The sequence below is a fragment of the Phocoena phocoena genome, chromosome 15, assembly GCF_963924675.1.
Source record: "Phocoena phocoena chromosome 15, mPhoPho1.1, whole genome shotgun sequence".
In the NCBI taxonomy this organism is placed as follows: Eukaryota; Metazoa; Chordata; class Mammalia; order Artiodactyla; family Phocoenidae; genus Phocoena; species Phocoena phocoena.
The window spans coordinates 21,530,744-21,556,329 of NC_089233.1; the positions used below are offsets into that span (position 1 = coordinate 21,530,744).

Here is a 25,586-nt window from a genome sequence, read left to right on the forward strand (position 1 = left end):
GAGATCTCTGCTTCCTTCTTGTGGCCGCAGGGGGTGATATCTCAGAAGAGCTGAATACAATTAATTCTCGGTGGCAGAAAATGGAAGTTTGTTATGTATTTATTGATATGTGTTTGCTCTGAATTTACTGCATTTTGTTTTTATTTTACTTTTTTTTACAAGGAAAACCACCATTTTGGTTCCCAAGTTTTATTCAAGAACTCACACAACATGTTCCAGATAATTGAGTTTTAATCATCTTCATCTTGATTAATCTGGAAGTAACGCAATTCGTAACTCTCTTTGCTGTTAGCAACTACGCGCAACCAATCATGTAGATTATTCTTCAAATATTTTTTGGTGAGGTATTTCGAATACCTTTTGGAAAAAGGCACCTCAGAGGTTACAGTAATCTTGTTTTTGCTTCTTTCGGTTGTTACAACACTCCACCAAGATTCCCAGCTTTTCCATTCATTTTGATTCTCTCCTGAAGAAACGTCAAAATTGGCAGTATCTATGATTCCATCTTCTATAGGGTGGGTACAGTCAAGGTTAAAATTCGGGACCTGCTTTTATTTTGCTCCCCTTCGCCACAAACTTTTTCACGGGCGCCATGGAGGCAGCGAAGGCAGAAAGGGCTACTGCATTTTAAGACACACTGAAATAGTCTACATAGAAGAACTCTGGGTTTTGGGAGGCTAGGGAATCCTGGCTCTGCCTGGGGGTAGCTAACACAAGTTACTTTGCCAGTCTGAGCTTCAGTTTCCCCCTCTGTAAAAAGTAGATACGAGTGATGATTGAGGGAGCCTACATAAGGCAAGGATCTGTAAAAACGTTCAATGATTTTCCTTCCTGGACCCATGATTTTTACATCGCGGTGGCAGGGGCCGGCCATGGGGCCACCCGAGGCTGTAGAGGTTCCCTGAAGTAGGGCTAGAGAGTCCAAACAAGATGGGGACTCGGCCGTCTCCGCGCAAACCCGCAGGGACCCGCAGCCCAGCCAGGAGCAAGCGGCAGCGAGACACTGCCCCCACGTGGCCGTAGGCAGTATGCCACGCTCGTGGAAAATCAAATGCAAACATACATGACGAGTGAATATTAATATTAACAATTGGGAACTTTGTTTTCCTTTTTAATGCTGCGTCCCAACTGAACTTACTACTGCCGATTACAAGAGCACTTTGACTCCAAAGCCCAGGAGGAAACCAGGGGTTAATATGCTGTAACTGGCGCGTGAAGCGTCAGGCTGATATCGGGCATGCGTAAACCGATGAGGGTGGGGTTTAGAGAACATGAGGCGCCGCGTCACTAGACTAATATAGTATGAACGGAAAGCATTGTGACTGGGCGGTAGCGTGGCCGAGTGGTCTAAGGCGCTGGATTTAGGCTCCAGTCATTTCGATGGCGTGGGTTCGAATCCCACCGCTGCCACACCTTCAAGGGTCTCACTTTTCCATCCTTCAGCTTCCATATCCTCTCCCAATTACCCTTCACTTTTTCTGCCTTCTGACGTTTTTTTTTTTCCCCACAGTAGAAAATCCTCAGAAGGATCCTTCATTTCATTCACTTTCTCCTTACACAGGAATTTCAACCTGTAAAAGTTATTTCTTCCAGTTCAGCCTTTTTTTTTTTTAATGGAATGGGGAAGGGAAGGGAAAAGAAGGAAACTGCAGGACAATCCACCTCACTCCCTAGCCTACTACACAAACCCACCAATCCCGCTACCTTAAAAAATGGAAACAAAAACGTCTCCCTATTTCCATGGGAAAGCATCCTGAGATACCTTGAAAAGCTCTCAACAGTCTGTCTGCGCCTTTAATTTAATGCTTCAAGGCCTGAGGCCACTGGGAGTGGGCCCCTTTACCTCCCAAGGACAAAGATTAGGTGGAGGTGATTTTAATCAAGACGTCAGTTAGGAAGGGTCCCTTTCTGGCCCGCTCTGTATCAGCAGAGAGCTCAGGCTGACTCCATAAATCACTGTTGGTAGAAACTGTGTCAGGTGACTTTATGGAGGGTCTGGGGTATCAGGAGCCCTGCCCCCCCCCAGGTGTATCAGCCTTGAGGTCCCAGCTTCATTGATCCACTTCCTGCTTGTTTATTTACTCATTCAACAACCATTTATGAAGGGCCTACTATGTGCCAGAAATCAAGTTCAACCTGAGGCTACAGAGCAAAACAGGAGACATGTTTTGGGCCTCACAGAGTTCACAGCCACTGTAATTTCTTTAATTAGACCTGTAAGGAGTGTCATGCAGAATACGGAAGCCGACCCAGGGACAACGGAACAAGTGACTTTTAGCTTGGACTTGAAATTGAGATTAGCTAGTGAAGGTGGGAGAGGGGAGTTCCAGGCAGAGGGAATAGCATGTGGAATATCCTAGAGGCAAAGGAGAGCCTGGTGAGTCTGAGATGCTGGGAAGGTAATTCAGGGCAGCTGGGCAGAGAGCAGCTGGGCATGGCTAGAGATGAGACTGAAGTGTTAGGCAAGCAGGGCCATGAATGCCAAGTTAAGGCTTTGAACTTGGCCCTGAGGGCATGCGAAACCATGGAAAGGTTTTAAGCTGGAGGGTGGCATGTTCCAATTTTGGATGTTGCCTCTGGCAGTAGGAATAGGAGGTTCCATTCAAAGCCTACTGTAGTTGTCTAGGACAAAGGAGAGTGGCTTGTACCATGGTTGCGACAGTGTGTTGCACAGGGAGACATTTTGGAGGTGGATCTGACAAAACTCCATGACGAAGACATGAAAAAGAAGAACACATCGAAAGTGATGACCAGGTTTTGGGCTTGAGCCACTGGATGGCTGGCAGTGCCTCTCGTCTCCCTAGGAGGGAACACAGGATGAAGAGGACGTTTGTGGAAAAGATGATTTCACTCTGATCCACACTGAGTTTGAGATTTAGGACATGGGGTTGAGTAGATTGGACATAGAAGTCTGGAGGCCAAGAGAACACTCTGAGTAATTGATACAGATTTGGGAGGCATTGGAGACTGAGGTCATGGGAATGGATGAACTTGCCCAGGAAGAGCATGCAGAGGAAGTAGAGGGACCAATATGGAGTCCTGAGGACCATCATACTAAAGGGAATGCAATGGAAAAGAAGCCAGTGAAGGAGATAAAGAAGGACTGGAGACACAAGTGGAAGACAGGTGTGTTGTCATATAGATTATTGTCAAGAAGATTATGGCAAGAAGGAGGGAGTAGCCAACTATGTAGAAGAGACTTGGCAAAATAAAGACTGAAAAATATTCTTTGGTTTTATGATTTATGGACAAGGTCATTGATGACCTTGATTAAAGCCATTTTGGTGTGAATTCAAGAGAAGAAATGGAAACATAAGTGTGGACATCTCATCATGAAATTTGATGAGTGATGGTAGCAGTAGCAGGAGGGGGAATGGGGAGTCAAGAGAAATTTTTTTTTTTTTTTTTTGGCGATACGCGGGCCTCTCACTGTTGTGGCCTCTCCCGTTGCAGAGCACAGGCTCCGGACGCACAGGCTCAGCGGCCATGGCTCACGGGCCCAGCTGCTCTGCGGCACGTGGGATCTTCCCGGACCGGGTCACAAACCCGTGTCTCCTGCATCGGCAGGCGGACTCTCAACCACTGCGCCACCAGGGAAGCCCAAGAGAAACATTTTTAACATGAGAGAGACCAGATGATGTTTTAGACGCCTGGCATTGGGTCTACAAAGGGGAAATAGCTCCATGACCCATAATGGAAAGTTTGTGAATTCGCCTTAATGGTCCATCCTGATTGGCTATTTCACTTTGAGCTGCCCACAGTAATGACTCTGTTTTCTGCGTTTATAATGCTTCTGCTTAGTGTCTCCAAGAAAGCTAGGACCTCTTCCTACTTGCTGTCTCAAAATTAGAACACTCCCTAACACTATACACAAAAATAAACTCAAAACAGATTAAAGACCTAAATGTAAGGCCGCATACTATAAAACCCTTAGAGGAAAACATAGGCTGAACACTCTCTGACATAAATTGCAGCAAGATCTTTTTTAATCCACCTCCTAGAGTAATGAAAATAAAAATAAACAAATGGGAACTAATTAAACTTAGAAGCCTTTGCACAGCAAAGGAAACCATAAACAAGACGAAAAGACAACCGTAAGAATGGGAGAAAATAGTTGCAAATGAAACAACTGACAAGGGATTAATTTCCAAACTATAAAAACAGCTCACGCAGCTCAATATCAAAAAAACAAACAACCCAATCAAAAAATGGGCAGAAGATCTAAATAGACATTTCTCCAAAGAAGACATACAGATGGCCAAAAAGCACATGAAAAGATGCTCAACATCACTCATTATTAGAGAAATGCAAATCAAAACTACAGTGAGCTATCACCTCACACCAGTCAGAATGGCCATCATCAAAAAATCTACAAACAATGAATGCTGGAGAGGGTGTGGAGAAAAGGGAACCCTCCTGCACTGTTGGTGGGAATGTAAATTGGTACAGCCACTATGGAGAACAGTATGGAGGTTCCTTAAAAAACTAAAAATAAGGGCTTCCCTGGTGGCGCAGTGGTTGAGAGTCCGCCTGCCGATACAGGGCACACGGGTTCTGTGCCCCGGTCCGGGAAGATCCCACATATGGCGGAGCAGCTGGGCCCGTGAGCCATGACCGCTGAGCCTGTGCATCCAGAGCCTGTGCTCTGCAACGGGAGAGGCCACAACAGTGGGAGGCCCGCGTACCGCAAAAAAAAAAAAAAAAAAAAAACCTAAAAATAGAGCTACCATATGATCCAGCAATCCCACTCCTGGCCATATATCTGGAGAAAACCTTAATATGAAAAGATACACGCACCCCAGTGTTCATTGCAGCACAATTTACAATAGCCAGGACATGGAAGCAACCTAAATGTCCATATCCAGAGGAATGGATAAAGAAGATATGGTACATATATGCAATTGAATATTACTCAGTCATAAAAAAGAATGAAATAATGCCATTTGCAGCAACATGGGTAGACCTAGAGATGGTCATACTGAGTGAAGTAAGTCAGACAAAGACAAATATCATACGCTATCACTAACATGTGGAATCTAAAAAATGTACACATGAACTTACTGGAGTTTTCACGGATGTAGAAAACAAACTTACGGTTACCAGGAGGGAAAGGGCGGGGATAAATTGGGAGATTGGGATTGACATATACACACTACTATATATAAAATGGATAACTAATAAGGACCTATGTATAACACAGGCAACTACTCAATACTCTGTAATGATCTATATAGGAAAAGAATCTAAAAAAGCATGGATATATGTATATGTATAACTGATTCACTTTGCTGTACACCTGAAACTAACACAACACTGTAAATCAACTATTTCCAATAAAAATTTAAAATAAAATATCTATGAGAAGGTATACAAGAAAAAAAAAAAAAGAACCTCACAGAGGGTGGGTTATCTGGGCAGCCTCTAAAACCCTCATGGGCACTTGGTTCCTCTGCTGGGTGGAAGTGCTACCTCGTTTCCCATTGGGTAAAGACGCTTGAGAGGAAGGAAGCTTTCTGGCATAGTGACCCAGGCTGGCCCCATGCCCAGGGTTTAGACAGTCTACTTTCAGGGGAAGAGATGGCTTAGAGAAACCCAGAAAACAAAGAAATCGATTTTGCTTTTGGGTTTCACAAGCTGAGGTTCGGCAGTAGACAAAAGATCTAGAAGATTATGTGAACAGTGAAAACCTGTTTTCCCTGCCCTAAGAACAGATTCCTCAGGACTGGTAGAGAAAGTCAGAGGAGAAGGTGATTTTACATGCAAGCATGTTACTGAGAAGAAAGAAAGCCCCACATGGCCTGAGGTTTGTGGATCTGAGACTGAGAAAGATCCCAGAGCTCAACCCAAGCCCTGACGTGGCTAAGAAAAGCAGAAATAACCATGTGTCGTGTTTAGGCCAGTGGGCCTTGGGCATGTCCTCCAAATTACCCCGCCTGTAGAGAAGTGACCCCCACCCTCCTCTACTCTTTGAAGTTAGGCAACCCTAGTTTCCTTATTTATAAAATAAGAATAATAAGCCTTATGTAAGGGTGGGCCTGAGAATTAAGTACGAGCATACAGATGAAAGCTCTTTCAAACTGTCAAGCATTAAACATAAAGGATAAAGCATAAACAAAGCATAAAGGATTATTATTGAGCTTTTAAAAATTATGTACACACATGCAAATTCAACATAGCAAACAGGAGCACACATTTTTGAACTGCTTCACGAACTTCCTTAATTGTTCAGCAGAGAACATACTGCTGATGCCCACGCCAGGCGACGGCCACGTTGGCCCTAACACATTTGCTCCCCCCGACCCCGTCACAGATTTCTTTAGGCTTGTGATGGTTTTCTTCTCTGCTAGGATCCATAGTTTTATCAGCCAATTCCACGTGTGCATATTATGATATATATACAGACATATTTACACACTAATATTTTGGTATTCACAATTGATACCAAGATGATAGGGAGGCACTGTTTCTGTGGAGAGCAGTGCTGGATTAAGAAATTTTGTGGTTTAAACATTAAAGATTATGGTGATCACTACTGGCCCCCTCACTAACAAATTGAAGCGATAGTAAAACAAAAAATATGACCAACTAATTTCTAATAATTCCCATTATTACTATATTGGTACTTTTTAGAGAGATCCAATTTTTTTTAAGGTTTTTTTTGAGACTTAATTGACATGTAACATTACATTAGTTTCACCTGTACAACATAATTATTTGCCATATGTATATATTGTGAAATGATCACAATGTCTAGTTAAATTCCATCACCACACAGAGTTCCAATTATTTTTCTTGTGATGAAAACGTAAGATCTACTCTCAGCAACTTTCATTTATACAATACTGTAGTTACCAGGCTGTACATTTCACCCCCATAATTTATTTACTTTATAACTAACTGGAAGTTTGTATCTTTTGACCACCCTAAAAAAAATTTTTTTTCTTTTCCTTTTTTGATGTCCCTTCTGGTATTGAAGTCTGTGCTTACTGAGTCATCCCCAGACTCATGCACCGGAAACCCAAAAAGGCCAAGTTGGGCTGGGCAGAAGCCTGGGTCTCAGGTGTCCTTCCAACCCTGTCTATCAACACACAGGGAGACCTGCATGAGTGAGCGAACCCAAAACATAAGCATAGCAGCTGATCAAACTCAGTGCTCCTAGAAGGGGTCTAATCCAAGATCCCGAGACATCTCAGGACAAGCACAGAGAAGCTCGGGCAGCGAGGAGGGTCCGTGTCCCTAGAGAGGTAGCAGCAGCCAGCGAAAACTTGGAAACGTCAGCCCAGCTGCACGAGCGGCTGCAGCTAGGTCCCTAGGAGTGGAGCCAGACGGGAGGGGATGGGGCTAAGGCTGAATCACAAACAGGAGAGGAGAGGGACCGACCAAGAGAGATGAGCAAGTCTAGTTACCAAAAGAGAAACCAAGGCGAGGATTCAGGCGTTCGGCTACAGCCAGAAACGGGGCGGACCAGAGCAGGGGAGAACGCGGGGGCGGGCCAGGCCTGGGCAGGGGCGGGGAGAAGGCCTGGAAGGCGGAGCAGGCTGTGAAGATAGGACCTTCTCGTAGGCATGCCGGCCGGGTCAGAGGGAGACCAAGGCCGGAGGGAGGGAAAGGGGCGTGGCCAGGGCTCAAGAGGCGGGGCAGGGGCACGTCGAAACCCAGAGGGCGGGACAGGGGCGGGGTTAGAACGCCGGAATACCCAAGCGGAAGACCTGCTAGGCAGATCCAAGCCCAGAGGGTGGGGCAGGGACAAGCCCAGGACTCAAGGGAGTGCCCAAGACCGGAGGACGGAGCAGGGTCTGGTCCAAGTCCTGAAGGCGAAGCAGGGGCAGGGACAGGCCGGCGACGATGGTCAGACGACGAACGGCCGCGGGCCTAGGAAGTGCAGGGCCAGCACGAGCAGGCCAAGGAGCAGCAGCAGCCCGAGCAGTACCCGCAGGAGCGTCCGCGCTGTGGAGCCGCGGGTTCCCCGGCCCGTTGACTGCACGTATCGCTCCACGGCGTCTGCGAAGCTGAACTTGTCGGGCACGTAGCCAAGCTGAGCGCGGGCCTTAGCGATCTGGAAGGTGTGCGTCACGGCCACGCTGCGCACCTGCGGGGAGAGGCGGGGCAGCCGAGGGACGGGACTAGTGGGCGTGGGGAGCAACCTCTACCATGTTTTACTCGGATAAGAGAGGGTAGGGATTTCCCTTCCGTCGCACAGAGATTTAAAAGGACCTCTATGCTGGATCTTGCGTCTGCGACGCCCCCATGGGGAGGACTTCCTGTCTCTCTTCCACCTCCATTTTCCTCGGGGGGGGGGCCGCCTCCAGGGTACATTTTCTGCATCTCCCCACCCTACTGAACTCCTCAGTCCCCCAAAAGTAAAGGCCCCACCTCTGCACTCCCCTTCCCCGGCCCTAGCACGATGCCGGGGCTCAGGAGGCCCTTGATACATTCTGCCTGTGGCCTGAGTGCAGCTATCCGGAAAACTTGTCTCCAGGAAACATCCTTGACTTTTCAGCCCACAGCCCCAGATGGAGTCTGGGCAGGCAGGCTCCAGGGTGCAAGCTTCACGCCCTGGCTGATTAACTGAGCTTCCCTAAGAGAGGAATTCAATTATGCATAAGTGATTACTCTCTCCAGGGTTTGAAGCTGCGTTTCCTGATGCCAGATGGCCTGGGTCCCACAGGCTTCAAAGGTGGTGCTGACAACAACAATTACTGAGTAAGCACTCTGAGCCTGTCATGGGCTAAATTCTTTCTAGGCTATATCTCATTTAATCTTCTGAAGTGGTAATACCACCATCTCCTCTTTTGAAAATTGAAGATCAGAGAGGTTAAGTGACTAGCCCAGGGTCACACAGAGAAGCCAAACTCTAGCTCACGCCCTTCCCAGCTATGCTAGGATTGAGAAGATACCCTCCCACCTGACTCATTTCTTTGCCTTTTGTTCCTCAGCTGGACACTGGGAAGGAGTCCACTAGCTGCTTGATTCTGCAGTGGCCCTGAAACAGCCCTTGGGGTCAAGCCCCTGGTCTTGGATGCTTGTGTGAGGAGAGAGGGAGAGAGGCCAGTTCTTGTCCTTTTTTGCCTCAGCTAGTAAATTCAGGGCTTTGGCGGGTACAGCTGTGAACTAGATAGGCAGGGTCCTGGGACACAGCATTCTCAGATGTCAGGCTTAGATGTCACCTCCTTTGGGAAGCCTCCCTAACTTCCTCAGAATTGGCTTAGGTGCCCCTTCTGTGTACTCTGAAGTTCCTCATTACTTCCCCCAGTATAGCCCTTGCTGGGCTGCCTTCCCCTTTGGACTGTGAGCTCACCATTAAATGAGATCATAATCTTTTTGCCCCTCCTAACTTAGCAAAGCATCAGGGACAATCAAATGAGAGAGTGGACTGGAAGGATTTTGCAAATAACACCAAACACCACTTGTTGCTTTACTGTTTACAATCTGCATTAAAACACCCTCTCTTTTAAACTGTATGTGTGAATAGAAAGCAAGGACTGCCTTGCCTCCACTCCTCAGCACAGTGCCTGGCCTACATTAGGTGCTCAATACACGTCAAACGAATGAAAAAAGGCTATGAAGTCAAACTAGAGGGCTAGTTGGTGTGTCATAGACTGACCAGAAGAGGGCGCCCGAGCTACAGTGCCCAGAAACTTCCAAGCTAACTAGGGATCCTTTGCCCCCCCCCCCCTGAATTGAACGATGAAACCCACCAGGGAGTGGAGAGAGGAGAGCCAGCTCCCTACCCGACCACAACTCAGCAGCACTTTGGCAGCTATTTTATGTGACTATGATTCCTGACATTTCACAAGCTAGTGGTTAAGCTTGAAATCATTTAGGTCTCCTCTGGGTTCAAATCTCGATGCTGCTACATAAGGGAATGGTCATGAGCCAGGTTATTTCACCCCCCCTCCCCCCACTGAGTGTTTCATTTCCTTCTCTGTACATGGAGGTGATAATAACAGAATCCACAGTCTATAGTAGTTGTGAAGATTAAATGAGATAAACACAGTGCTTGCCATTTCACACTCTATAGATGGTCCCTATTTTTACTATTCTCTTTCCTCTGCTAGTTCAAAGGAGAGACCATAGGGAACTGCTTCTTTCTGTGGCCCATTCTCGATTCTCTGAGGTGGAGAGCACTGAGCTTGGAATGTGAAGCCAATTCCAGAATGGTGGGAGCTTGGACAAATCACTTATTTCTCTAGTGCTCAGTTTCTCACCATTAAATGAGATCATAATCTTTTTTCCCCTCCAAACTTAACAGAGCATCAGGGACAATCAAATGAGAGAGTGGACTGGAAGGATTTTGCAAATAACACCAAACACCACTTGTTGCTTTACTGTTTACAACCTGCCTTAAAACACCCTCTCGCTTAAACTGTATATGCAAATAGAAAACTGCATCATCATTATTTGAGAACAGTGTTCTTAACACAGTAGGTACTTAATATATACTTATTATTCAGTGAGCAGGAACTGTGAGCCTCGAATCAACAGGCTGTGTGTGTGTGTGTGTGTGTGTGTGTGTGTGTGTGTGTGTGTATTGACGGTTACTGGGAGTAGTGACATTCCAAAAAGTGAATTTCATGGAACCTGCCTTTGGGAGCCTCCAGTCTGGCTGGGAAGACAAACTGCTTATGAATGAAATGACAGTGATAAAGGATGGGCTTGGGCTTCCCTGGTAGCGCAGTGGTTGAGAGTCCGCCTGCCGATGCAGGGGACACGGGTTCGTGCCCCGGTCCAGGAAGATCCCACATGCCGCGGAGCAGCTGGGCTCGTGAGCCATGGCCGCTGAGCCTGCGCGTCCAGAGCCTGTGCTCCGCAACGGGAGAGGCCACAGCAGTGAGAGGCCCGCGTACCGCAAAAAAAAAAAAAAAGGATGGGCTTGGAGCTGTTGCCCTTCAGACCAAGAGAGCACAGCCTCAGCAAAAGCTCAGAGGTTGGGATGTTATACAGGAGCTGGCCCTAGATTTGAGCCCACATGGGAGGTTCTGAGACCTCAGACAAGCATCCAGTTATGGTGTCAAAAGGTGAGGGTTTGTGGCAGTGGAGAAGGGGCAGGAAGGCAAGTGAGGGGCACCAGGACACAGGGGCTCCCCTCACAGCAGCCCACTTACCTCACTCCGGGTGAGCAGCGGCGGGAGGCTGCAGATGGGCTTCAGGGCCAGGTGCAAATACTCCATCACCGTGGCTGTGTGGGGAGAGAGGGACCAGTGACCAGGGGGCCTGCTCTAGGCAAACTCCAGGGAGGTCGTCAGAGACAAGTCAGTTGGGGGCATTATTTGCTTTGCTAGGGGGAATCTCCACTTTGCCAAGTTTTCCTGTCCTTGGATTTCTTTAAATCAGCAGTCTCCGCACACCCTGGGGTGCCTTGTTTGGCTGTGAAATATGTCACAAGTAAGTTATTATTAATATTAAAAGACTGACATTTTAAAATAAATCTGAGCAGATTCAAAGTGATCTCTACAATCACGTCTCTCTCACGCACTTCTATCCCGATGTGCTCTCTTGAATCAGGGAGAAAGAAGTGGGAACGGTGGTTCAACTCAGCCCGGGCTGCACTTCGGACCACTTTTTAAAACGTTCCTTCTTCCCCCACCCCCTTGCTTCCTGCGGATGCTGAGGTAATTGGTCTGGGGGTGTGGCTAAGGCATTTTTAAAAGCTCCCAGGTGATTCCACTGTGCAGCCAAAGTTAAGAAGCACTGAGTTTACAGTCAGCTCACTGGGAATTGGGAATTTATAGACAGTCTCCAAAACCGCCAGGACCTGCGGTTGAACTCTTCTCAGCTGGGGGTCAAGGAGTGTCAATCCTGGTGGTGATGCTATGCAGGGGAAGTCATCCTGTGTGGGCACCCTGGGGGACAAAAATGTGCAAACCCCTGCTTTAAATGGCGGGCATCCCAATGCCTTATTATTATTTTTTTTTTTGGCCATGCTGTGCAGCACGTGGGATCTTAGTTCCCAGACCAGGGATCGATCCCACATCCTCTGCATTGGAAATGCGGAGTCTTAACCACCGGACCACCAGGGAAGTCCCCCAGTGCATTTAAAGATCCAGCTGAGGTTTTCCAGGAACACAGTTATCTGTGACTTGGGGGCCACCTGCCCCTTCGGGCTGATCACTCCAAGCCTGAAGCCCGTGCTCATTCCAGCTGGAAGGAGGCCAGCATAGGGAAGCTGGGGCGTGAGAGTAGAGACTGACCTTCAGGGTGAGGAGGAGACTCTAGGGTCAAACAGAACCCTCACATGTCCAAAAGCAGCCTTAACTCCAGGGCGACCTTGGGGGATGGGGCACTCCAGCAGGACTGGAGCGCAGTGGGAATTCTGCCTCTCCCACTTTCTCACTGGGGCACCACGGGCAGGTTGCTAACCTCTCAGAGCCTCAGTTGCCTCATCTTTACAATGGGCCTAACCCCACCCACCTGGCGAGTGGGATAGGGTTTAAACAGGGCCAGGACTAGGGTGAGGGGAATGAGGTGCCTCGAGTGCAAAATTTAAGGAGGCACTTGCTCTCAGGGCTGGGCAAGTGCAGATGGGGCTTGGAGCATTTGACTCCTGCGAGTGAAGGTTTCCTTAAATTTTGTACTCTCAGTGCCCCACTCGCCTCAGCCAGGTCCTGGCTCTGGTTTTAAAATGAGGTAATGCATGTACATCTGGCACATGGAGGGTTTTCACATACACACTCCTTTCCTCACCTGACAGGTAAACCCAGGAAGTAGGAACCTGGATCCAGGGCTTGCTGTACCCCAGCTTCTCAAACTGCAAGGAAACATGGCTTAAGGTGAGAACAGATCCTTGGGGGGCTGGTATAGGCCACGTGTTGCCTTTACCCCAGGGCCAGCAGAGCAGAGCACCTCCTGGCCCCTCCTCAGCTGCCCACCAAAGGGGGCAGACCCCACAGCCAGCCCCAAGTTTACACCAGTCTTTAAATGAAGCCCACACTGTGACCTGGAAAACTAAGTAGGAACTGACTGCATGGGGTGCAGTCCCATCATTTAGTTATTTTTTACATCTGTGTACACCCAAAGACACTCTAAGGCACTTATATAGAATCTGATTATTTTCTAGAATCTGCTTTTCTGCTATTAAATTAAAAAAAAAAAAAGCATACGTGTGGAGGGTGGTGGGAGAAGCATGAAGAGATGGGCTGGCATAGGATGAACTGAGGTCTTCACTTGTATGAAAACCCTCCAGGTCAAAAAGACAGATAATAACAAGTGTTGACAGGATGTGGAGAAACTGGAACCCTCTTACACTGCTGGTGGGAATGTAAAATAGTGCAGCCATTTTGGAAAACAGTCTGGCAGTAACTCAAAAGGTTAAACATAGAGTTACTGTATGATCCAGCAATTCCACTCCTAGGTATATACCCAACAGAAATGAGAAAATATGTCCACACAACTATTTACACACGAATGTTCATACAGCATTACTGATAACAGGCCCAAAATGGAAAACCCAAATTTCTATCAATTGATGAATGGATTAACAAAATGTGGCACAGCGATTGAATGAAATATCTTTTTGGCAATAAAAGAGAATGAAGTACTTGTATGACACGTCCACAACATGGATGAACCTTGAAAACATGCTAAATGAAAGACACTTAACACAAAGCCCACATACTGTATGATTCCATTCATAGGAAATGTCCAGAACAGGCAAATCTACAGAAAGCCGGAAGTAGCTTAGTGGTTGCCTATGGCTAGGGGTGGGGTGGGGTGAGAGGTAAATAGAAGTGACAGCTAAAAGGTATGGTTTGGGGAGGTTCTTTTCTGGGAAGGTGACAAAATGTTCTAAAATGTGTTTTGCTGATGGTCGCCCAACTCATACTAAAAACCATCGACTTGTACGCTTTCAATTGGTCTATAAATTATATCTCAATAAAGCTGTTAAAAGTTGACATGCAAAGGGCCTGAATGCCCCCAGGGTGGATCCTCCAGCGCGGGGTTTCTGGTCTACCCCTTCCAGGAATCTGTAGGCTGCTGCGAGAGGAGGCCAGGACTCTCAGAGGGGCTGCAGCGTAGGGGCCCGAGGGCCAACACCTCCCTTTGTGCTTTGCCTACCTTCTACTTACCTCTTTCAGGGCCTCACCACATAGTACGGGGGCCACAAGCAAAATCCCACAGGGCAGGACATCGACATAAATCAGGAAGCGGGCTGGGAGGGACTATGACAAACTGGGGGAGAGCACAGTCCCCCAAAGGGGCAGCCACCACCCAGCTCCAGCCAGTTCCGATGTTGCCCAGTGGACAACTGTTGCCAGAGCTGGTTTTTAATGTGAAATCCTCTGATTTTTTGGGAAAAGGTGACAGGGAAAGAAGACATGGGGATCCCTGAATTCTCACTTGGGATGGGGGCGGTGTTCAGGCACCTACCAGTGGGGCCATCCACTCGAAGATGTTGACGCTCTCCCCGTCATTGATGTAGTACGCCTGCCCACTCTGAGGGGGACACATGGGGAGGGGGATGGTCAGTCACATGCCTGCTGCCCGACCCCACCCTCTCCGATGGCTCCCAGCAGCTGCCCCAACTCCCCACTTCTCCTCAACAGCCCTGGAGACGGACCTGAGCAAGTCCCTTTGAGTTCCAGGGCTGCCAACTGACTAGCTGTATGACCTCAGTGGAGTCACTTAACCTCTCTGTACCTCAGTTTCTGCATCTGAGAAATGGGAGCATAATAATGGCATCTCCCCCTTGGGCTGTTGTAAAGGTGCAGGTGACAATACACGTAAAACATTTAGCATTTGGTGACTGAAATTCCGGGCTCAACAACACCTACCTCACAGGGTCATTTCAAGGAGCTAATGATGCTCTAAAAGGCCACTTTCCCCCCACCCCATCAGGCAGCTTGAACTGGGGAGCTGTTGTGTGTGAGCCAGGAATCCCCGAGGGATGGGGGACCCGCCTGCAGCCCGAGGGGTAAGGTCGGGGGAGCACTGCAGGAGACTCACGGCCACGTAGCCCTTGGTGGCGGTGAGAGCCTCGGCTGCTAGCACGTGTGCCTGCACCAGGTTGCACACGTGGACCCAGTTCATCCTCGTCCTGCGGTCCCCAAATCGGAACATGAACAGTCTCTTCTTGATGTGGCTCTGGTGGTGGGGGGAGAGGGCGAGAAACACAGACCTAGCGGCTTTAAATTCCATCTACATGCAGAAGGCTCCCAGGCCAGACTCCTCTGTCCCAGCCCCACATGCCTTCCGGAAGGCTCCACTTGGCTGCCCAATAGACAAGGCAGACTTGTCCTGTCCTGTGAGCGCCTTATCCCCATTTGGCCGCCCCTCCCCACCCCCTCAGCCCACAGCACCCAGGGCTCAGGCCTAAAGCCTGCAGCCAGCTTTGGCTGTCCCCTCCCTCACTCTCCACACCCAACCCGTCTGCAAACCCAGTCGTCTCAGCCATTACAATCTGTCCAAAATTCGGCCACTCCTCACTGTACTGACTTCCGCCCTCATCTCTCACCTGGACACTGAAAGAGCCTCCTAACTGGTCCCCTGCTTCCACCCCCCGCCGCTGTGGCCTGTTCGTGCAGCTGTGGGATCCTTTTGAATCCTAAGTCAGATCGTGTCTCTTCTGCTCAGAAACTTCCGGGCGCGGGTGGCAGAGGAGGCCCTTCTGCTCTGGCCCCAGCTACTCTCTGACGTGTCTCCCACCGACTCTTTTGCTCACTCTGCACAAGCTACTCGGCCTCCTCCCTGGAACGTGCCAGCAGGGCCCCACCTCAGGGCTTCGGACTAGCCGTTCCCTCTGTCTGGAAGGCTCTTCCTCCAGATAGCTGTGTGATGCACCTGGTCACCTCCTTCAAGTTGCTCAATATCCCTGCTTGAAGAGGCTCCCCGACTGCCGGCACCCCCAGCTTCCCCCAACCCCACTCCACTTTTCCTCTTTCTCCATAGTCCCTGGCACCTTCAAACGTTCCTTGTATTGTATCATGTTTATTCTCTCTCTCTCCTCCTGTGAGAATATAAACCCCACAGGGGCGGGAATCATCTGTTTTGTTCACTGACCTGTCCCCAAACCTGGAACAGTTTTTCATTTCCAGCTTTGTGCCCAAGCTGTCTCCTCTATTTGGACCACTTTCTCTCTACCACCCCATTTCCTTGGTTAGCTCCTTCTGTATCCAAACAGCACAGCCATCACTTCCTCCAGGAAGCCCTCCTGGACCTCCCCTGCCAGGCCCCCTCTCCTGTGCTCCCATCTTCTCCCTCTCACCTCTACACAGCCCTTACCACCCTGAATCTGTGACTGTGGAGTCTGTCTCCCTGACTAGGCTGTGAGAAATTTGAGGACAGGATCTAGAGCCCCCGTAGCTATATCCCTGGCAACCAGCCTTCTCTGGAGACAGGATTTCTGCGTGAAAAGCCTGGTGCTGGCAGCATGAGATGAGCCATCTGGCCCTTATGGAGCTCACATCTGAGCAGGGCAATAGTTTCCTCTGCTTCTTTGGGGTCATAGCTCCATGTCTCCTCTACCGGTACCCAGGCCTGGCTGGCGCACCCTGAGAGCTCTGTTCCTGGTGGGCCTCATGGGGGCAGGACTTCTCCCAGAACTGAGGGTCCCCCGCTCGGGACACTGCCCTAAGACTGACGCGGTGACCGTGGGTCCCCATTCACACACATATCAGCCAGGCTTCTCCTGTGCCTCCGGCCTGGGGCTGGGACAACATACCGCCACGCGGGGCAGGTGCCTCTGCTCTTCGGGGCCGTAGATCCCTGGGGGCCGGAGCACACATGTCCTCAGAGCGCCTCCTCCTACAACACAGGGGAGGGTGGTCAGGGGCCTGGGGAGGGGCGGATGAGCAGGGAGAGGGACAGAAAGGCCGTCCGCATCTCCTGGTTCTTACCTGGAAAGGTTAGTGGGGAAGGCAGGGCCTTGGGGTTTCCTCATTCAATTAATTATTCTCTCAGTCAGTCATTCAACAAACACTGTTCAGAATCATTCCCCACCTCCACCCACCTCAGCACTGGGCCCTGGGATGGATGCTGTGAAGAATCCAAGGATGACCAAGAAATGGTCCCTGTCCTCACAATGCTCTCAGGCCAGTAACAGAGGCAAGACCTAGATGCAGGTATCTGCATGGCCCGTGAGAGTTTAACCAGCACTTGACAGACATGATCTCTTTCAACTCCCAGAGTCCTACTGTGTCCATTTTACAGATGCGCACAGACCCACACGTCCTCATGCCAATAGCTATAGTACTTTACTTTTTCTGGTCATCAGATAAGGATCACGATGGCTCTCAGAGAGGTCCTACTATGTGTCTGGTGCTCTGGTAAGCCTGGAATTTTTCCCTCAAAGCAGCCCTATGAGGTGGGAGCTGTTATTATTCCTGTTTTATGGATAAAAGAACCAAGGCTCAGAGAAGGGATGTGATTTGCCTAAGGGCACACAGCTCAGCCTCGCGGAGCTGAGATGGGGACCAAAGTCCAGGCACTGTCCACTAATACCTCTGGTGATACAGTACTAACAAACAGGCCCTCAGCTCTCTCAGCCTGGGTCTCCTCACCTGGAAAATGGGTGCTTTGTAACTGGTGGTAGCAGTTATACTTTCCAGACAACCAATGGAGAAATGAAAAGACTAGAGCCATCAGCATGAGAGCTGGGTGTCTGTTCCCCTAACTCTCGCAGCTCTGTGCCAGCAGAGTCCCCAGACCAAGACAAAGCTTGGTCCAGGGCTTCCCAAATTCTCTGCTGAGGGGCCCCCACTGGTGGAAGGGGGAGCATGTCTCCCCAGGGGAAGTCTGGGCGTACAGCCTGAAGGGCTGCTCCAAACATATTCTTTTTAAGTCTTAAGAGGGCCTACAAATTTTTCAATTTATTCTCATAATTCATTTGTGTTTAAGATTAAAATTTTTAAAAATTACTATTTGTAAATTATTCGATCCCTAACCCCAACTCCTTAACTGAGATGGAGTCTCCTGGAAGATGTTTCACTCCTCCAAGGCTCAGGTTTCCCAAGAGGCTGTGCCTCCAGTTTGGGGAGCCTAGTGTATGCCATCCTCTGGGACCGGAAGCCCACCTTCCTTTGGGGGCCCCTTCCCCTTTGCACCAGGTCTAGCGGGGGACTGTCAGTCTAGATGCACCTGTCTTCCCTGAGATGGCAGCCACGGGGCCCAGGCTGGGCCGATGCCATGTTCTCACCCAGCAATGTGACTCTGTGCATCACTGACACGGGATCGAAAATCACAGGAGTGGGTTCACCCTGAGAGACTGATCACCAGCTCCTGTCTCCCAGGTCCCTGGAACTGCCCTGACCCTGTCCTTTCTAAGCCCTGGTGGTCATTTTTCTGGAATATATTTTCCAGAGGCTATCCCAGTATAAATTCCATTTTCTCCATAAATTAGCCAGGGTCAGCATCTCCGGGTCATAGCCAAACACCCTGACTGCTCCCCCACCAAAACCCTCACTTTACAATGAGGCCCAGTGTATTGGGTTGAACAGTGGCCCCCAAAAGATATGCCGGTGTCCTGGAACCCGTGGATGCTACTTTATTTGGAAAAGGGGCCTTTGAGGATGTAATTAAGGACCTAAAAATGAGATGATCCTGGATTATCCGGGCGAGCCCTAAATCCAATGTCAGGTATCCTTATAAGAGACTCACAGAGAAGAGACAGATGGAGAAGACGAGAGGCCATGTGAAGACAGAGGAGGAGACTGGAGCGATGCAGCCACACACCAAAGAAGGACCCCAAGCTTCTGGGGGCATCAGAAGCTGGAAGAGTCAAGGAAAGATTCTCCCCTCGCACTTTTGGAGGGATCGCAGCCCAAATGACACTTTGATTTCAGACATCTGACTGCGAACTGTGGGAACTGCGAGAGAAGAAATTTCTGTTGTTTTAAGCCACCAGGTTTGTGGTAATTTGTGCCAGCGGCCCCAGGACACTAATGAACCCAGAGACAGGAGGACACAACACATTCACATGGAGCTGGGGTCTGCATGTCTCAGGACTCTGCTACAGGGACCAGGGTGCTCCATGCCAGGTTAGAGGCAGAGTCTCAGGGACCAGCTTGGGTAGTAGGGACTGGAAATCACCCAGGGTGATGTGGCTGGGCTCCTGCAAGGCAGGTATCAGGTGAGCTTTTCTGTAAACAGCCTGCAGCTAATTTTAAACTCTGGGTCACCTGGGCATGGTGGGGGGAGGTTGGTTGGGCTATAGCTGACACTGGCCAGTGGGGCACTGGGTGGCCACGTCACAGAGGGACTGCGCCCAGGGTATCCATGACTCTCCTGACCACGGAAAGCTGGGGATGCTTGTATAAATAATTCTCAGCCAGAGGATTAGGTGTCTGGCTTGTAGGCTGCTGGTCCAGCCAGGGGAGGCCCTGGTAGAGAAGAGAATTCAACTGCCGAGGGTCAAACTCCTGGGAAACACAGATGGATGTTCCCACTGGGATAAGGGGTTGAGGCTTGACAGGCCCAGGGTGAGAGGGTGGGGTGGGGAGGCTTTTAGGGAAAAGAGTTCATGCTCAGAGACTTACTCAGCCATAGCTACAGTGGAGCACAATGGTTAAGCCCCAGGCTCTGGTTTTAGACTCCCCTAGGGGGAGAGGGGGTTTTCAAATCCCACCTTTGCCACCTAAGAGCTATGTGGCCTTGAGCTAAGTCAGTTAACCTCTTAGCCTCAGTTTTCTCTCCTGTAAAATTGGGGATTATAATTTCAAACAACCTTCGCTCTCCAAATCCACTTGGCTCCTGAGTTTAGACAGTGAGGGAAACCAGGTTTTCTGTTTCTTTTTAGTTTCTGAACTTCAGAAAGCAAATAATGATAATTTAGATAGCAGGAATTTATCTGAATCTATTGATATTTGACTCCTGAGTTTGGAAAGCAAGGGGTAGCTAAGGTTCTTACCTCATATGGTTGCTATGAAGAGTTATTGAGACTTTTGCAGGTAAAATCAGCGTGTAAAATAGGGCTTGGCATGTAGTAAGCACTCAGTAAACACAAAATGTCCATGTTAGTGTTGTTGTTTTTTTTTTAACAGTGCCCATCATTATTTTATTCTCACTCAAGCTCCTTGAGGTAAATTCCACTATCCATTGTTTCATAGGTGAGGAATCTGAGGCTAGGAGAGGGTAAGTGCATTGCCCAAGATCACATAGATGAGAGGCGGTGGAGCTTGGATTTGAACTCATTTCAGTCTGATGCCAGTACGTGGGTGCTTAGCCACTGTGCCATGCTGCCACCTGTCCTTAATCTACTATTATTTCTCTATCACAATACAGTAAGAAGAGGCGATCCAGTAAGGCAGCCAAGGCCAATTTTTCTGGGAGTTACTGAAGGGCTCCTCACTTGCACGGCCCTTCCAAAGCGCTATATTTCATGCATATTCATAAGTTTGTACTCTTATAAAGAGGGTCCCCAAAACTGGATGCCCTCCTATATGGCAGAAAAGAGAGCTAGACGTGGACTAGCTCAAGTGTCTCCCCACCAGGACATGAACAATGTGAGGGCAGAGATTGGGCCTGACGTTTTCCGGGCTGTATCCCTGGTGGAGTGTGGGTGCTCAGAATTTGTTGGATGACGAATGTCCAAGGCCCTGGGGAAGTGTTCTTTGGAAGGAAGCTGGGAACATACCAGCTATAAGCTAGAATCGCACATGTGCTTCAGGGAGGGAGCAGTGGGCACGCACGTTGGCTGTGAGCAGGGCCTCCCAATACTCACCTGGGAGAGGCGTCCCGTTGGCCATGAGGATCAACTGGTCAGCAATGGCTTTGGTTCGGGAGTAGTGGTCCACGTGCTATCAGAGAACAGGAAGTACAGAGCCACCGAACGGGGGTCAGAGACACTGCTGGCCACACCTGCCCGGCCCACCCAGCCCTCCCGGCCCCAGGGCTGTACCTCTGCTTCAGACCACATGGGGGTTCACTTCTGGGACCCCCACTGGGAAATGGCCAGGCCCTGAGCCCCACTCCCCTTCCTCTCCCTCTGGGTGGGAGCCACAGGAACAGAGGAGAGAGTTCAGAGCAGTAAAAACGACCAGGGGCTCCCTGATTCAGGGAGGCTCCTGCAAGCCACAATGCCTGCTCTGGGATGTGAATGCTGGACGTGAGTTGATGGATTGTTCACATGGAGTCCTTTAGTGCTCACGGGGCATTTTCACATACATCAACTCATTTCCTGGTCTCCACGTCCCCATAGGGTGGTGCTATCACACCCAGACGAAGAAGGAGAGCCTCCAAGTGAAGTGGTTTGCTCAGGGTTCCACAGTAGAAAGTGGCTTTGCTGGTTCAAGGCCAGGTCTATGTGATTTCAAAGCTCCTACTGGCACGACCAGCCGAAATAGGAGAAGGCTTTTGCGCCACGCCGTTTTGGGGACCCTTTCTTCCTGGGTCTTACCCTGAATTGTGAAATTGACCCTGGCTCCGCCCATCCCTACCCTTTGGACTGTGGGTTCCAAGTCCATTGGCCCCGCCCACCTCTCCTGGAAGCCAGGTACCTTCTCCAGTGGGAAATATGGCACAGAGTCCTCATCGCCCTGTTCTATGGGCTTCCCGCCGAATGCGACATTGACGGTGCTGGTGTAGACAAGCCTTGGAACCCGCCGGTGGACACAGACTACAGTGACAGGTCACACGGCAACACACACACACACAAACACACACACACACAGTTGATGTGAGCAGGGAGCTGGTTGAGGAGGAACCCATGGGGACCTCCTTGGGCGAATCTTCCACCCAGCCTCCTGCACACATCCTGGCTTGGGACGGAAGAGCCTCCTTCCCTTAACTTGGGGAGGGGTCAAGTCCCCGCTCCCTGGGCCCTTGGGGGCCGGGCTGGCTCATTCTTCCTTCTCAGTGTGGCTGCGGCCCTTTAGCTACCTTGCCAGGGACAGGTCAGAAGAAAGTCTCACTCAGTGGGGACATAGGGAAAACACACTCTAGAATCAGAGAGAAAAATGCAGGACAAGGCAGGACATGCCCAGAGAGCCCAGGTGTGAGTTTTCTAATTTGGTGCTTCAGCAACTTTTCTTGCCCGCAACCCCTAATCCCTCTGTGCAAACTCCACTCCCCGTGTCCCCAGACACACTGAGGCCACGCTGAGCCCCATGCCGGGGCCTGGGCAGGCCTGCAGAACAGGAAAGATGTGCTGCCCACAGGCCCTCTACTGGGGAGGGCGGGGATCGGGGGGAGACTCCCACCTTTGTCCCCCTGCCCTGTCCCCCAGAGCCGGGCCTGCGCAGGGGTGGGGAGAGAAGCACAAACACACAGCAGGTCACACTCTGCTCTGAGCGCCTACCATCAATCACTAGTTTGGTGCCTCCAACATTTATAGACTCAATCTGCTCTTTTTGCAGCTAAAAGACAAGATGGAGGTGGGAGAGTTGGGGTGCTGTCTCATGCCTTGTAGCTGAGGCCATGAGGCTGGGCTTGGGTGGCAGGGTGGGGGGCTGCAGCTCAGAGGCAGGGATCCCGAGGGGCCCATGGGCAGTGCGGGGGCCCTGGGCTCTCGTGCCCTTTTCCGTCCCCATATGCCTGGGCCACAGGGGAGGTTCTACCCCCGACTCTGGCCATCAGCTCCCTCATCTATGAAATGAGGGAAGACCCCCTTGGGTGGTCAGCAGGATTTAATAAGCCCCATGAGAGGACATGCCACAGGGCTTGACACAGAAAAGAGCCTCAGATGTGTTGGATTGTTTCCTGGCTCTAGAAGTCTCAGCTTCCTTATCCATAAGACGGACAAGTAATACTGTCCCTACCCAAGTGAGAGGGCTGGGCTTTGAAAAATAAAAACAACTGGGCTACAGTGAGAGCTGCTTGTGCGCCAGGGATTGGGCGAAGCCTTTACATCTCATTTAATCCCTACAACCACATGAGAGGTGGGTTCACTATTGATTTTCAAACTATATTTATTCTTGTTGTGGTTGTTTTCAATAGGTAATATAGTCACAAGGTTAAAAATAACTCAAACAGTAAAACAAGAATGCAGTGAAGAGGAAATTGCCCTCCCAATCCTGATTCCAAGTCTCCCTTTTCCCTCCCCAGACTGTTACCAGTCTCTGTATCTCTAGAGATAATTGACACATTAATATCAGCGCACACAATGTGTGAGCATATAGCTTTTTTTAAAAAAAGAAAAAAAAAACAGTGTCAAACACTGTTTTCGTATCTTAGAAATTGTTCTGTTATCAGTACATATCGAGTTACCTCATTCTTTTGAATGGCTGCCTAGAATTTCATCGTTTAGCTATATCACAATTTATTTAAATAATCTCCAACGGATGGGCATTTCAGTTATTTCCTGTTTTGTTATTAAAAACAATGCTACAAATACATAAGTAAGTGTAGTTTCTGAGTCAAAGGGTATTGCGTGCTTTGATAGATACTGTTATACTGCTCTCTGGGGAGGTCGTGACATAAGTACTAGTAGTGTCCTCACTCTACAGGTGAAGAAACAGAGACTCAAAGAGGTTAACTTTCCTAGCCACGCAGCTAGAAAACGGCAGAACTGGCATTTTGTCCCATGGGTGTAGCCCAAATCCTCCCTGGAGTAGGTGAGGAGGCTGATGAACTCCGGGCATGAAGGGGGCGGGCAGAGCCGGGGCCTAAGCCTTGCGTGTGAGGCGCTCACCTGCTCGGCACCAGACATTCCGCAGGAGGCCATGTGGAATACACAGTCCACGCCTTCGAAGGCGCGGTGCAGGGCTTCTGCATCGCGGACATCAGCCTGAAACAGAGAAGGAATACACGGAGGTAGGAGGTCTGGGTCCAAGGCAATCAGAGGTAACAGCTGTGCCAGGTCTTGGGGCTGGGCCCCTCTCCCCACCCCAGGCCCAGCACCTGCAGGGCCCAGACAGGCTGTGGGGCAGGATTTACTAGATGATCCCACTGGGCGTCTTCATCATCATCGGCCCCATGTATGGAGCTAAGTCACAGAGGCTGTGCTCAGTGTTTTACATGCACTGTCTTCTCAACTCCCCACGAGACCCTTGCGAAGCAGATATTGTTAGTGTCCCCTTTCTGTGGATGAAGACGCGAGGCTCAGAGGTGCGGGACCCTGTGGCCAAGGCTGCCCAGCTGGGAGCTGGAGTTGGAGCTTAAACAGTCTGACTCCGAAGCCTGTGCTCTTCAACTCCAGGCACTGGTTACACATCAGACACCATCCCCTGACCTCCACCACCAGCCTGCCCCCCGCCATCACTGCACCTGGATGAACTCGGTCCCCGGGCACAGCACCCACTGGGGTCTGCGGAGGTCGAGCAGGATGACAGAAGTGCCGCTCTTGGCCAGGCTGGAACCCAGGCTGAAGCCCAGGTAGCCTCCTCCTCCAGTCACCAGAACCTTCTGCTTAGAGGCCTGCACAGGTGTGGCCTGAGTCTTCTGCTGCAGTACTGGCACTGGGGCTGTCACTGGCTCACTGGGTTTCTGCCCAGCCCCTGATTCCCGTCTGGGCCCGGGCCCTACCCCTGACCCAGATAAAGGTGCAGCTCCTGAACCAGGTACTGACCCAGCTCCTGGCCCAGGCCCCAGAGCTTGTCCAGGTGCTGAAGCAGTACCAGGCCCCGGTCCAGGCCCCGAAGCAGCAGCAGGCCCTGGTCCAGGCCCCGAAGCAGCACCAGGCCCTGGTCCAGGCCCCGAAGCGGCAGCAGGCCCTGGTCCAGGCCCCGAAGCGGCACCAGGTCCTGGTCCAGGCCCCGAAGCGGCAGCAGCCCCTGGTCCAGGCCCCGAAGCGGCAGCAGGCCCTGGTCCAGGCCCCGAAGCGGCAGCAGGCCCTGGTCCAGGCCCCGAAGCGGCACCAGGCCCTGGTCCAGGCCCCGAAGCAGCAGCAGGCCCTGGTCCAGGCCCCGAAGCTGCACCAGGTCCCAGTCCAGGCCCCGAAGCAGCAGCAGGCCCCGGTCCAGGCCCCGAAGCAGCACCCGGCCCTGGTCCAGGCCCCAACACTGCGCCAGACCCTTGTCTGGGTCCCAGAACAGCACTAGGCTCCTTCCCAGGCCCTGACACTGCTCCAGTCCCTGGCCCAGCTCCTGAAGCAGCACCAGGCCTTGATCCAGGTTCTAGAACCACACCAGGCCCCAGCCCAGGCCCCGGAACAGCACCAGGACTCGGCCCAGGCCCTGGAACAGTACCAGGCCCAGGTCCAGGTCCTGACACAGCACCAGGCCCCAGCCCAGGTCTGGACACAGCACCAGGTCCCGGCCCAGGCCCTGACTCAGACCCCAGGCTTGAGACCCCACCCCAGGCCTGGCAGACAGGGCAGCTCTGCTCGCCCTGCCCTGCAGCTTTGCAGGCCTCTGGGGAGGAGCCTGCCAGGTTGGGCTTCATCTTCTACTGAGCCATGTGGACCCGGGATCTGTCCACCTGTGGGAAAAAACAGAAGAACGTACGTTCTAGAGTTGTCTCAACTCACGTGGATTATCAGACTCCTGGGGGCTTAGGAGACCTCCTGGTGGGAATTAGAGACCCTCTGAGTTCCCAAACCTGTCCCTTTCAGAATCTTGAGAACTTCCAAGGTGGCCGCTGCCTTCCTCAGAGTCAGAGACAAAGCAGCCAGGCCTTGGGTTTCACAGCTCAGGAGACCAAGGCCCAAAGTCACACTGCATGGCTGAGATTTACACCAAGAATTCCTGACTTCTCTACCAGTTCCTTAAAATCCCGGT

General features: G+C 50.6%; 1 protein-coding gene, 1 non-coding gene and 1 pseudogene across 2 annotated transcripts; 1 reads left to right on the forward strand and 2 right to left on the reverse strand.

Moving 5' to 3' along the window:
• Positions 1-230: 230 nt before the first annotated feature.
• Positions 231-594, reverse strand: LOC136135129 (large ribosomal subunit protein eL22 pseudogene; annotated as a pseudogene).
• A 734-nt stretch (positions 595-1,328) lies between these two features.
• Positions 1,329-1,410, forward strand: TRNAL-UAG (transfer RNA leucine (anticodon UAG)). The gene has a single exon. It is a non-coding gene; the product is annotated as a tRNA-Leu (tRNA).
• A 6,439-nt stretch (positions 1,411-7,849) lies between these two features.
• Positions 7,850-25,251, reverse strand: SDR42E2 (short chain dehydrogenase/reductase family 42E, member 2). The gene is made up of 12 exons (XM_065893194.1): positions 25,197-25,251; positions 24,136-24,332; positions 23,561-23,656; positions 22,229-22,286; positions 21,429-21,547; positions 20,654-20,729; positions 16,658-16,740; positions 14,944-15,081; positions 14,368-14,433; positions 12,685-12,748; positions 11,106-11,179; positions 7,850-8,089 (listed from the first exon to the last, which is right to left on the reverse strand). Exons 1-12 carry the CDS (start codon positions 25,249-25,251, stop codon positions 7,850-7,852), a joined length of 1,266 nt encoding a protein of 421 aa, XP_065749266.1.
• Between the last annotated feature and the right edge of the window lie 335 nt (positions 25,252-25,586).

Coding starts and splice junctions, on each gene's coding strand:
- SDR42E2 (XM_065893194.1), bottom strand. CDS start 25,251: ATGAAGCCCAACCTGGCAGGCTCCTCCCCAGAGGCCTGCAAAGCTGCA. Junction 15,082..16,657: donor GGCACCTGCCCCGCGTGGCG/GTATGTTGTCCC, acceptor CCCCACCACCAG/AGCCACATCAAGAAGAGACT. Junction 8,090..11,105: donor CGCTGCTCACCCGGAGTGAG/GTAAGTGGGCTG, acceptor CTCTCCCCGCAG/GTGCGCAGCGTGGCCGTGAC.